Source organism: Pogona vitticeps, chromosome 3, assembly GCF_051106095.1.
Source record: "Pogona vitticeps strain Pit_001003342236 chromosome 3, PviZW2.1, whole genome shotgun sequence".
Lineage (NCBI taxonomy): Eukaryota > Metazoa > Chordata > Lepidosauria > Squamata > Agamidae > Pogona > Pogona vitticeps.
In genome coordinates, this window is record NC_135785.1 from 144,969,852 (window position 1) to 144,981,412 (window position 11,561).

General features: G+C 43.8%; 1 protein-coding gene across 3 annotated transcripts; it reads right to left on the reverse strand.

Moving 5' to 3' along the window:
• Positions 1–1,774: 1,774 nt before the first annotated feature.
• LOC110073857 (glutamine amidotransferase-like class 1 domain-containing protein 3, mitochondrial) lies at positions 1,775–11,217 on the reverse strand. Of its 3 annotated transcripts, none has more exons than XM_072994718.2 (4): positions 11,126–11,217; positions 9,003–9,174; positions 7,303–7,507; positions 1,775–3,185 (listed from the first exon to the last, which is right to left on the reverse strand). In XM_072994718.2, exons 2-4 carry the CDS (start codon positions 9,142–9,144, stop codon positions 2,993–2,995), a joined length of 540 nt encoding a protein of 179 aa, XP_072850819.2. In that variant the 5' UTR covers positions 9,145–9,174; positions 11,126–11,217; the 3' UTR covers positions 1,775–2,992. The 3 variants fall into 3 exon arrangements, with proteins under 3 accessions (XP_072850819.2, XP_020639172.3, XP_072850820.2); XM_020783513.3 differs by lacking the exon at positions 11,126–11,217 and adding an exon at positions 10,715–10,894; XM_072994719.2 differs by lacking the exon at positions 11,126–11,217 and adding an exon at positions 10,242–10,264.
• Between the last annotated feature and the right edge of the window lie 344 nt (positions 11,218–11,561).

An 11,561-nucleotide genomic window follows, 5' to 3' on the forward strand; every position in this document is an offset into this window, starting at 1 on the left:
TAAAGACTTTTGATTTCAGTTATCAGACACAAGTGGGGTGGCAGGGACTTCAAAGCAGCAATCCTATTATCCACTTACCATGGTAAGTCCTAGGGAATCCAGTGGAACCTGACCTCTGACTAGACATGCACGGGATTACACTCTTATCTGAACCCATGTTTTATAAGTTCCGTTCCCAGGATGAATTCAAGGCAGTGTGCAATCCATCGTTCTATGAAAGCAGTGGTCAACTGTGGACCCACAGCAGATCCTGCTTGTTCCTCTGCCAAGAGGTTCACTGGGTGTCCTCAGAGAAATCCTTGGCAAAGGAACAAGCAGGATTCTGCTTTGGCAAGTCCTCAATTGACCACTGTGTTATATTGCAACATCTAGTGGGGAAATATACGTATCTTCCCACCAACAACATCATTCACTTTTTTGTGGCTTTTGTAGATGTTAAAATAGCCTTTTACTCCGTATCTCAACCATGCCCTTAGAACAAATTGGAATCCTTGTATAGTTGCTTAGGAGAATCCAAGTACTGTACTGCATGAGAATTACCACCCTATGAGGAGTCCTTTCTGATGGCGATCTTTCAGACCCAATCCCTGCAAATAAGGGAGTGCATCAGGGATGTTTATTAACCCTCCTTCTGTTTAATTGATACCTAAATGATACTGCATCCTCCCTATCCAGCCCCATGATTTTCCCACCCCATCTAAAGGACAGGAATATATCGGTACTTTTGTATGCAGATGATGCAATCCCCTCCTATACCTAGGTGGCGATGCAAAAGCTATTAACGGCTTTAGGTACTTATTGTGGTTCTTGTTTAGTCATTAATGTCCAACTCTTTGTGACCCCCATGGACCAGAGTGCACCAGGCCCTCCTATCTTCCACTGCCTCCCGGAGTTTGGTCAAATTCATGTTGGTAGCTTCAACAACACTGTCTAGCCATCTCATCCTCTGTCGTCCCCTTCTCCTCTTACCCTCATACTTTCCCAGCATCAGGGGCTTTTCCAGGGAGTCTTCTCTTCTCATGAAGAGTATTGGGCCAAAGTATTGGAGCCTCAGCTTCAGGATCTGTCCTTTCAGTGAGCACTCAAGGTTGATTTCTTTTAGAATGGATAGGTTTGTTCTCTTTGCAATCCAGGCGACGCCCAAGAGTCTCCTCCAGCACCACAATTTAAAAGCATCAGTTCTTCATGGGTTAGCCTTCTTTATGGTCCAGCTCTCACTTCCATACCTTGCTACTGGAAAAAACATAGCTTTGACTATGTGGACCTTTGTCAGCCAGGTGATGTCTCTGCCTTCCTCCCAGGAGGTGATGGGACCAGTGGCCATGATCTTAGTTGTTTTGATGTTGAGCTTCAGACCATTTTTTGCCCTCTCCTCTTTCACCCGCATTAAGAGGTTCTTTAATTCCTCCTCACTTTCTGCCATCAGAGTGGTATCATCAGCATATCGAAGGTTGTTGATATTTCTTCCGGCAATCTTAATTCCGGTTTGGGATTCATTCATATCTAGTGTTAACTTAACCAATCCATTCTGTGCAAGCAGATATAAGAGGTGGAATTTGGCCCTAAATCCCAAACACAGCAGCCAGAAAATCTCACCTGGCATTTTTGTTTGTTTTTTGGAAAGCAAGTTTGTAGTGTTTATGTCTATAAATGCATGCTTGAAAAGCCTCTGCAGTCTCAGAAACCATGGGCAGGTTTGAAATTTCCAGTCACTGAGGGTGACACTCAGTGCCCTGTGTAGCAGCTTCCCCTTCCATAATGAGCAAAGGGAATATGAATTATGCAAAGTATTTAAAATGCAGAATTATACAAAATAAGAAATATTTTGACAAATTACCATAATTTTTACAGGTCACAGTACTGAATGATGTGCAATGTCTACAAAGTGGATTTGGATTATTCATGGAGTTACCTCTTAGGTGACATTCATCTACTGCTTGCTGATTTTCAAAAAAATGCTCTGTTTTGGGTTGTCTTTAACAACAGTTTTGAAATTCCAGCTAATACAGAACGGATCCACACATTCATTCACAGGGGTTAAAGCAATCACAATATAAGTTAATTCTGTATCAGCTACACAGCTCACTAGGGCTTCTAGGCCCTTTTATAGTGTTGATTCTTACCTTTTGACATAAAAACATCCTGGGATGAAATAATTTGAATAAATGACTGCATGTGCATGAACAGACCCACACCTCCAAATCAGCAGCAGAAGCCCTGCTCACCACTAATATCCTCCAGAGGGTTGGGCATCAGAGGCAAGTCCTTTTCCACAGTGACTCCAAGCTTACGGCATACCCTTCTGCAGGTAGTGAATTTAATTCTTTCTCAGACTGCTCTAAAAATGAGCTTGAAGAATCAGAATACTAGCTGATCACTTACACATCACCAAAAAGGAGGCAATGTTGTCATTCTGGTAATGAAACAGAAATGCTCTGTACTAATATTTTGATTGATGTTATTGTACATTTCTTGTTTTATATCTTTTAACTGTAAACTACTTTGAGAGAGCCTCTATCTTGTAATGAGCATTTAAGTATTTTACATGCGGGGTGAAACAAACCATTCCAAAATGCTTCAAACAGAAGTTAGCAACTGAATGTCCTTGGGTCAAAACCCATCTACCTACCCACCCAATTCCTAACAACTAGTTGTAAATACTGAAGTTAAGAAGGTGCAGGTGACAATAGAAAAATCTGTAGCCATGGGGGCAGCTAGCAGTGAGCTTTCACGGAAGAGACAGGGCTCTAGGTCTTTATCCACCTGTTCTTACAATAAAACCAGTTACTGACAAGTTGCTTGGGATCCTATGGCAACAGAAATTCTTGCATTATTGGTATCAGGGGACATTTCCCCATCCTCCTGAGAATTTTAATGGAGGAGAAAAATGCCATGCAAGACACTAAACTCAGCTTTTTATTAATACGTTCTATTAATTCAACCACACTAAGTTTATAAGCAAGCCGCTCCCTGCTGGCTTCCTGCTGTTCATTTATGCAAGTTTGAGAACCTCAGTGACCATGGCTCCAATTCCATCAAAAATCTCATGCAAAGGAGCCTTGCACATGAACGCACAAGTAGTGACTATCTTGTTGGTAGAATCCACATGGGCTTCATTCACATCTTTACAAATGTGCTTGCATCCAAGTTCCTCTATTGCAGATGCTGTTTCAGCATCAGGAAATCTGCAAAGAAAAATGAAAGAACTATGAGTTACAGCCAGACACGTTACTTGCCCTTTCAGCCTTATTCCATCCCCAGCTGTTAAACACAGCTTTCAAAGAGGCAGGCTAGAGCTAGCTGCTGCTCAGGTGGTCACTCAGCTCATTAAAATGATCCTGTGAATAGCAATTTAAGTTAAATAAATAGATAAATAAATTTTATAAAACAGCCGAAGTAAAGAATTGCAAATCTGTGGCACTGCACCTTTTCAGCACACATTGTAGCTTCACATTTAAACAGAAACATAATTGTAATTGACCAGATAGGCGGGGTATAAATTGAATGAATGAATGAATGAATGAATGAATGAATGAATGAATGAATGAATGAATGAATGAATGAATGAATGAATGAATAACTTTGTGCCACACTGGGGTGGAATACCTGTGGTCATTCAGAAGCTGGACTACAGCTCTCATTATCCCTGACCCCCGGCCTTGCTGTCTGGAGCTGAGATTTTGGTGACCAAAAAAACCTAGAGAGCCATAAGTTACCCACAGCTGCACTAAATCATGTTTGGCTGCTCTGACTAGTTCTATACCAGCAACATTAACGCTAAGATGACTATCAGGCAAAAACAAAACAAAAGTAAAAAATAAAGAAGACCAAAATGTTGTGACACCTTAAAGACTAACTGCTACATTTTAATGTGAGCTTTCCTGGACAAATCCACTTCTTCAGACACAAGAGTGGGACTGCATGGAAAATATTTATACGTTTATACATGGAACCATTGCCAGAAGAGACTGTATTTTTAACAAAGACTGTTTTCTTCTGAGCACTTGGTGATAGTGCAGCATCTACAGCTGGCAATGATCTTTAAGACACCAGTTGATACTGAGGTCCCCTCCCAGGAAGCATTGTTTTGTAAACAATGACAATGATAGTGACTAAATTAATTCCAGGTTATAGATAATGAGCAGAAACAATATGGTAATAAACAGGGCTTGAAAAATGCACTCATCCACTGTTATGAGGGAAAAAAGGCTGCTTGACGAGACATAGCTCCTTACATCCTTACCTTCTGCCTGTCTCTCTCTCTCTCTGATCCTGAAGTCCTCCCCTTCCCCCCTCCGACTGTTAAGGGAAAACAGCCCTCTTCTTGCAAGAAGAGAGTTTGAGTGGCACATAATATACAGTGGTGCCTTGACTTACGAACTTAATCAGTCCCAGAAGATGTTCGTAAGTCAAAAAGTTTGTAAGTCAAAGCAGCATTTTCCATAGGAATGCATTGAAACCTGATTAATCCATTCTGGCTGGTTTTTGTTCTTGTGTCAAGGCAAGGTTTGTAAGTCAAAGCATTAGTTCCCATAGGAACTAATGCAAAACCAGTTAATCTGTCCTCTACCACTAGGGGGAAGAATTTTTCGTCTTTTAACCTAAGATGTACTTTGGTTAAAAAAAGGGCAGGGAGGGAGGGAGGGATAGGAGGGAACAAACACCTTTTAACAGAACACCTTAAAAACCAAGCAGCTTTAAACCAAACCAAGCACCTTTTAAACCAATTTTTACATTTTAAAATTACAGTACCAGGCAGTACCAGGCAGTCCAAAGTCCATTTCCCGCTTTTCCTGAATTTTTTTGTTCGTAAGTCAAAGCTCCATTCACAAGCTAAAGCAAAATTTTGCAAACGGAGCAGTTTGTAACTCAAAATGTTTGTAAGTCAAGGCATTCGTAAGTCAAGGCACCACTGTATAGCTCTGCAGGAGAATGTAGAGTAGTCCCATGCTGGAGAATATGGGTTAAAGCAAAAAAGCATGCTGCTTATATACCACCCCATAGTGCTTCAAGTACTCTCTGGGAGGTTTACAAGTTAATTATGCAGGCTACACATTGCTCCCCCCCCCCCCAGCGAGCTGGGTACTCATTTTACCGACCTTGTAAGGATAGAAGGCTGAGTCAACCTTGAGCTACCTGGGATTGAACACCAGGTCGTGAGCACAGTTTTGGCTGCAGTACAGCGGTTTAACCACTGCGCCACGGGGCATTTTTAAGAGACCGGGCCTTTGCTTTCAGTTTTATTTTTGCTGGAAACATTCAAAAGAAAGGCATTCAAAATACGAGCTTCATGACCCCACAGGCAAGCAGGTAATAAAGCAACCCAAGTCTGAGGGTATATTTATTTTGGGTTTCTACACATTGTTATGTAGAAATAAAAGTGAACAAGCGCCTAGTTTAAGGCTATAGTCCAGTTATGCTGACTGGTGAAATCTTTGACTGACTGGCGAGACATTCTAAAAATGTTCAAGCCCTGGTACCGTTTCCCCAAAAATAAGACCTAACCTGAAAATAAGCCCTAGTATGATTTTTCAGGATGCTCATAATATAAGCCCTAGCCCCAAAATAAGCCCTAATTAAGTGAAACCCAGCCCTCCACCACTGTGCACCGTTGTGTAGCTACCAGAAGATGACATGACTGTAAAATAAAACATCCCCTGAAAATAAGCCTAATGCATTTTTTTAAAACAAAATTTAATATAAGACCCTGACTTATTTTCAGGGAAACATGGTAATAAGTATCTCTAATCATCAAGGGGCCTTGTGAGAGGGCACTGTAGATAGCAAGGGAATACAGCTGTGAATTTCAGCACACACAACATAATTTACATTTGATAATGGCCTCTGAAACCCTGGCATAAATTGAGTCCATTGATGGGTTTTAGACATATGTATATATTTTATCTCAGCTATCTCTCTCTGGATTCTTGTCCTGTAATTTGTCTTCTCCAGAATGGCAACTTTTAGACTTGCACAGGATGTTCATGTAAATTAAAATCATATGAAACAGGTTTCTGTGTATTGCCTTTCTTTATGTCCATTTTGTGTCCATTAATTCTTTTGCACAGAGACTGGCCTGTCTATCCTATGTAAAGTACAGAAAGGCATTGTTGGCAAAAGAGGGCATAGATAACACTGACAGAGGAACAGCTAAAAATACCCATTGATGTTGTTTGTGAAACTGTTAGGTCCGGTAATAATGTTGCTGGAATAAATGTGAGGGCAGAGCAGAACTGGCATCTGGGTTTGCAGCAGGGTTTAGTCTCCACTTCAGGGTCAATGTTCTGTAAACCATTGTGTGTCAGTAGTTGCTTGAGATTGGGGGGGTTGTATGTAAGCAGTGAGAAGTATGAGAAGCTGAGGTCTGCCACTGAAACTGAGTGGTAGGAGATTCAGGACAGATAAAAGGAACTGTTCCTTCATACAACACACTGTGGAACTTGTTGCCACAAGAGGAAGCAATGGCCACCCACTTAGGCAGTCTTAAAGAGGGATTAGATAAATTCAGAGAGTTTAGGCCTAAAAAGCTACTCGGCAAGATGACTACAACTCATGCCAGTATCACAGACAGTAAGCCTCTGAAAGCAGATGCTGGAAAACATGAGATGAAGGGGATACAGTGATACTAAGGTCCCACGGGAGGGCTCCCCTTAAGCAAATGACTGGCTATAGTGTGAACAGAATGTGGGACTAGATAAGTCTTTGGTCTGATCCGCAACTGTTTTTCTATCAACGCTTCTGTCTTGGAGTTAGACGGTTCAGTTACAAATTTATTCTTAAGAACAAGGCTATTTTACATATAACACAGTTCAGTCAAGGCACAGTCTGTTGTGGGGAGGGGAATTCTGCAGATTTCCAGTGACAAGTGGCACACATTCTTGCTGCAGTTAGTAAGTCTACTATCAATTTTAAAGCTTCTAATCTGCATTTCCTCTTTTACACAACACAACAAAGTACTCTGGATTCTTCAGCATTTGTACTTCAGCATTTCCTACACTAAAGGAAAAAAAATCTTTCATATTTTCCTAATGGGTAGACAGGTACAGTGACAACAATTTAAGTTTGTATCTTAAAATAAAGGTGCTATGATGATTTGTCCCCTGCACAAGTACATTTGACAAGGAATGAGAAGTGGCTGCAGCTCTGTATGATAGACACTGGAGAGCAGCATGCTTTCTGTGGCTGCTGTCCTAACAGCATAAATCTACCTGCTTCTGCTCTGAAGTTCAGTGGAAACTACTCCCAAGTAAATATCTACACAGCAACTCTCCCTAAGATTCTAGATCATGAGATGTCCCTTACCTTCCATCTATGTTTTTATTCTGGCCAACGGTGACTTCACAGCCTGGAAAGACTTTTGCCGCCAGCACAGGAGAAATACAGCACAGACCAATGGGTTTTTTTGCATTGTGGAAAGCCTCAAGGGTGGACTTCACCTGTGCATTGACAGTGCAGTTCTTTCCTTCCACGGCCCAGGAGCACAGGTTCTTGGCCACCCCAAAGCCCCCTTGAAGGGAAAAGAAAGAAAAAAATGCTCTAAATGGCTTCCCCCTTAACATAAAGCACAGTCCTTGTATCACTTCATGCAAGGCTCCTTCCTCTCCCATCTACATACTCAACGCCAATGTGTAGCCTGCATAATTAATTTATACGCCCAGAGAGTGCTTGAAGTGCTATGGGGCGGTATATAAGCAGCACGCTTTGCTTTGGAAAAGAGAGAAGATGAGAAAACAATATTCTTGTACAGTTGTCTAATGTGAAATTGTGGTCTTACTGTGTTTTTTAGCTTCTCACTGTTACCTAAAGTACAGTGGTGCCTTGCATAACGAGCGCACCATTTAACGATGAATCCGCATAGCGATCTACTTTTTGGGATCGCTAATGCGATCGCATTGCGATGTTTTAATACCCTAAACATCACATTGCGATGATCGGTAAGCGTTTCGCTTACCAATCTTCGCATTGCGATGTTTGCGGAACAGCTGATCGGTGGTTCCAAAATGGCCACCGCAACCATTTTCGCGCGATTTCCTCACTTATCGAGGCGGCAAAAATGGCGGCACTATAACAGTGAGTTCCCCCCCCGCATTGCGATGTTTCCAGATAGCGACGATTAATCTGCAACGGATTGTATTTGTACTTTCAGTTAGGCAAAGCTCTTCCTAAGTGTCTTATAAAAGAAAACTGTATTTGTGTGCATGTGTGTGTGTCTTTTAAAAGGGAGTGGGGCTCTGAAAGGCCTGATGGGTTACATTCACTCCCACAACACCCTCTGTGGGCTGCATTAGGTATTGAAATAGCAAGGTGTGGGTGTGACAAGACAAAACTCAATGTGATCAGATGGACTCTTCAGGTATTTTGGGATTTCAGGTGGACACTTCTTAGCAAAAACTGCCACTTCTGGGAAAACTGTTTTGCTTTTGCATTATTTGCGCAAGGCCTATGAGGGGGATCTGTGTGTCTCCCACAGGCCTGAAATGTGCACTTTGCCGTCCTCCATCTCAAATCAAGACAGTAAGAAGAGTATCTCAATTCTATCACAATGAGGCAGGAGAAAAAATGGGCAGGATGGGAGCTAAGGAGAAATTAGTCCTGAAACAAAGTAACATTGCAACTTTTATTTCCGGGCAGAAAGTATTCTTGTAGACAGGGGCAAAGGTTTACTCAATTCTCTTAGCAAAGTACCAAACAAGCAGCAATGTAACTTTAAGCATACCCTGCATACCCTCTGTGTGTGTTTGTGTGTGTGTGTGTGTGGGGGGGACAGCAGCTTGACTGGGTAATCCAGTGCCTCCTAGCTTGAAGGAATATGGCTACTGGATCCATGCAATGGTGTAACGGAGATAAGGAGCATTTGGAGAACACATGCTAGGCTTTCGGAGGTGCTGTTGCATTGGGAGACAGCAGTGAAAGCTAATGTCCTTTACCTTAACACAGAGCTTGTTCAGTGTGTGCAAATTTTTCATCTCAAACAAAGATTAATTACTTGTGCAAGAACTCACCTGGGAAAATGACTGCATCAAATTCACCAACATTCAGGTCTGCCAAATCCTGGATGTTACCTCTTGCAAGCCGGGCACTTTCCACTAAAACATTTCTCTTCTCTTCACTTGGACTACCTTTTAAATGATCAACAACGTGCATTTGCTCAATATTTGGCGCAAATATCTTAACCTAAACAACAAAAAAGGACAAAGAAGTGCACTGAGTGAATCCAAACTACTACATTTGTCATTTCTATGTTGTTTTTCCATGTCATCACTTCCAACCTATAGTGACCTTGAGTTTCTGAGATGCTTGAGGAGTGGTTTACCATTAACACTTGCACCCAATGAGCTTCTATGGCTGAGCAGGGATTTCTACTCATGTCTCTTGAACCCAAGTCCAACATTCTGTCCACCACACTACAATGGCTCTCATCAGCAAGAGTTTTTGAAGTTTTCAATAGGCCAGAATTTTAAGATGTTATATAACAAGCTCTCTATCAATCAAACACATGATAAACTTCACAAGCATGAATATAATATCAAAGACTTCCCAGAATTCTAAGGTCATAAAAGACAATTAAAAAAGACCTTTAAAATTAACAAATGATGTCCTTACAGTTTATGCATATATATTATTTCAAATGAAGTATTCTCATTTGTTTGACTGACCACCCTGTAAGATGAATACCGTACTGTACTAGAAATCACACAAAACAAGATAAATTTTCTTGTTGGAATGTTTATCAATCCAGACTTCAAAAGAACTGAATGCCAAACAGAGGTCACAAATAATTGCAGCTGGTCTCTTAGGCTTCAGCAATAATGTTTTACTGTGTGATCTCTTTATTCCTCCTATGTCTGAAGAAGTTCCAAGAAAGGTTAAATGTGTAACAGTCTTTAAGGTGCCACGTTTTTGTCTTTGGCCGATATGCTTGCACAAACTAACAGGGCTACCTCTTCCAATTCTACTAGTAAAGTCCAGAAAATGCTTCCAAATCAAGGAAGGATAGCTCTATAGAGCACTAAGTTCACAGAAATCAGCTGTTTGCTCTAACATGGTAACAAAGACACATTTTCTGCTGGAAAGCTTTGCGAAGGGAAGCGCAAACAAACAAACCATGATCTTAACTACTGTATTTACAAAGCAGATCAGTTACAATTGTAAACCTAATGCAAACTATCGTTTCATCTAAAGGCTGCAGAACGAGAAACGATACATTTCCTTGAAAGTGTAGCACATCGTAGTTTTCTTACTGCTTCAGATCACCATAAACCCTGCTTCTTTTTTTGCGGGGGAAACACGCTAGCGAGAGTTGGAGAATCGCTGGCTCCCTTGTACTTCAGGACCCAAAAGACCCAACTAGCAGGGCCAGGGGATTACGAGCCTTGTAGTCCAAGACGCCTGGAAGGCCCGAGGCTCCCCCCCCCCCGGGCGCGACCAGCCACAGCCACAGGGCAGGAAACGCCTCCGCTTCCAACCCAATCCGAATCGCGGAGCACCTCCTTCTGAAGTCTAATCTGCCTTGAACAAAACGGGGGGGGGGGGAGAGGAGGCCACCCGAGCGGAGACGAAAGGGCTCCGCGTGAGTTGCTCCCGAGTAAACTCCGGGCTGGCAAAGGGAACCGGGGGTTCCGCGCCCCCAACGCGACGGGGATGGCAGAGGCGGGGAGGCCGCCGTCACGCCTTCCGACGGGCGAGACACGCAGGACAGCCGCGGCGGCCTCACCTCGGCTCCCGCTCGGCTGAGGTGAACGAGCACCGCCGAGGCCTCGTGGATCTCGCTCCCGTCGAAAACGCCGCAGCCGGCCAGGATAAGCGCCACCCGCCTCCCCGCCATGCTGCTGCTCCTGCCCTCGGTGGCTCCGCCGGGCGAGAAGACGACGGCCCGCCTCCCCTCCCCGGCGCCGACGCCGCGCCCATCCGCTGGTCCGGAAGAAGGAGAAGGAGCGGGAGGGGGGGAGGAAGGAAGGTCAGCCGCGCGCCTTCCCGTCCCCTGGGAACCGAGGCCCGGGCAGCTCGGGGCAAAGCATGCGGGGCACCTCTGAGGGGACCTATCCTCTTCATCCCTGCGCCCGTGGGTGCGCCCGCCTGCAGAAGGCGGCCCAAAGGTTTCTCTTTCTGGGGTGAGAAACCTCACCTGTCAACAAGCAGGGCTCGCCTTTTGTCGCGGAAGAAAGTAAAAAGATGGAGCGATGTAATCAGGAGGGGATCTTCATGAATGCATGTGGTTTTTTTATTGTGGAGGGGGCTCTTGCAAAAGCCCCAGCAAATTGTAGACTCTGCCTTTTTTTTACCCAACCCCCCTTTTTTTGCAGCAAGCTTTCAGAACGGTTCCCATTGGGCTGGCCCTTAGACGGGGAGTCTATTTGTGTGACGTTAAGTCGGAGCGAGCCCCAAGAGGGCTGTCCAGGCAGGAGATATTTAAGGAGCGGCTTTCACCAGCTCGGGCCCCCCCCCCAGAGCCCTAGCCCGCCGCCCTATCCGCTCCCCTACGCTGGTGTGCATGACGGCTCCGCCCCTTTCGTATCCCCGTCCCTCAAATGTGCGCTCGAGAGCAGGCGCACCGTCCCGCT

Excerpts from the sequence above, each read along its gene's own strand:
- LOC110073857 (XM_020783513.3), bottom strand. The coding sequence starts at position 10,825 with ATGGCGGGGAGGCGGGTGGCGCTTATCCTGGCCGGCTGCGGCGTTTTC. Across the intron at positions 9,175-10,714 it reads TCAGCCGAGCGGGAGCCGAG|GTTAAGATATTTGCGCCAAA; the intron begins GTGAGGCCGCCG and ends TTTGTTGTTTAG. Across the intron at positions 3,186-7,302 it reads AATAAAAACATAGATGGAAG|ATTTCCTGATGCTGAAACAG; the intron begins GTAAGGGACATC and ends TTTTCTTTGCAG.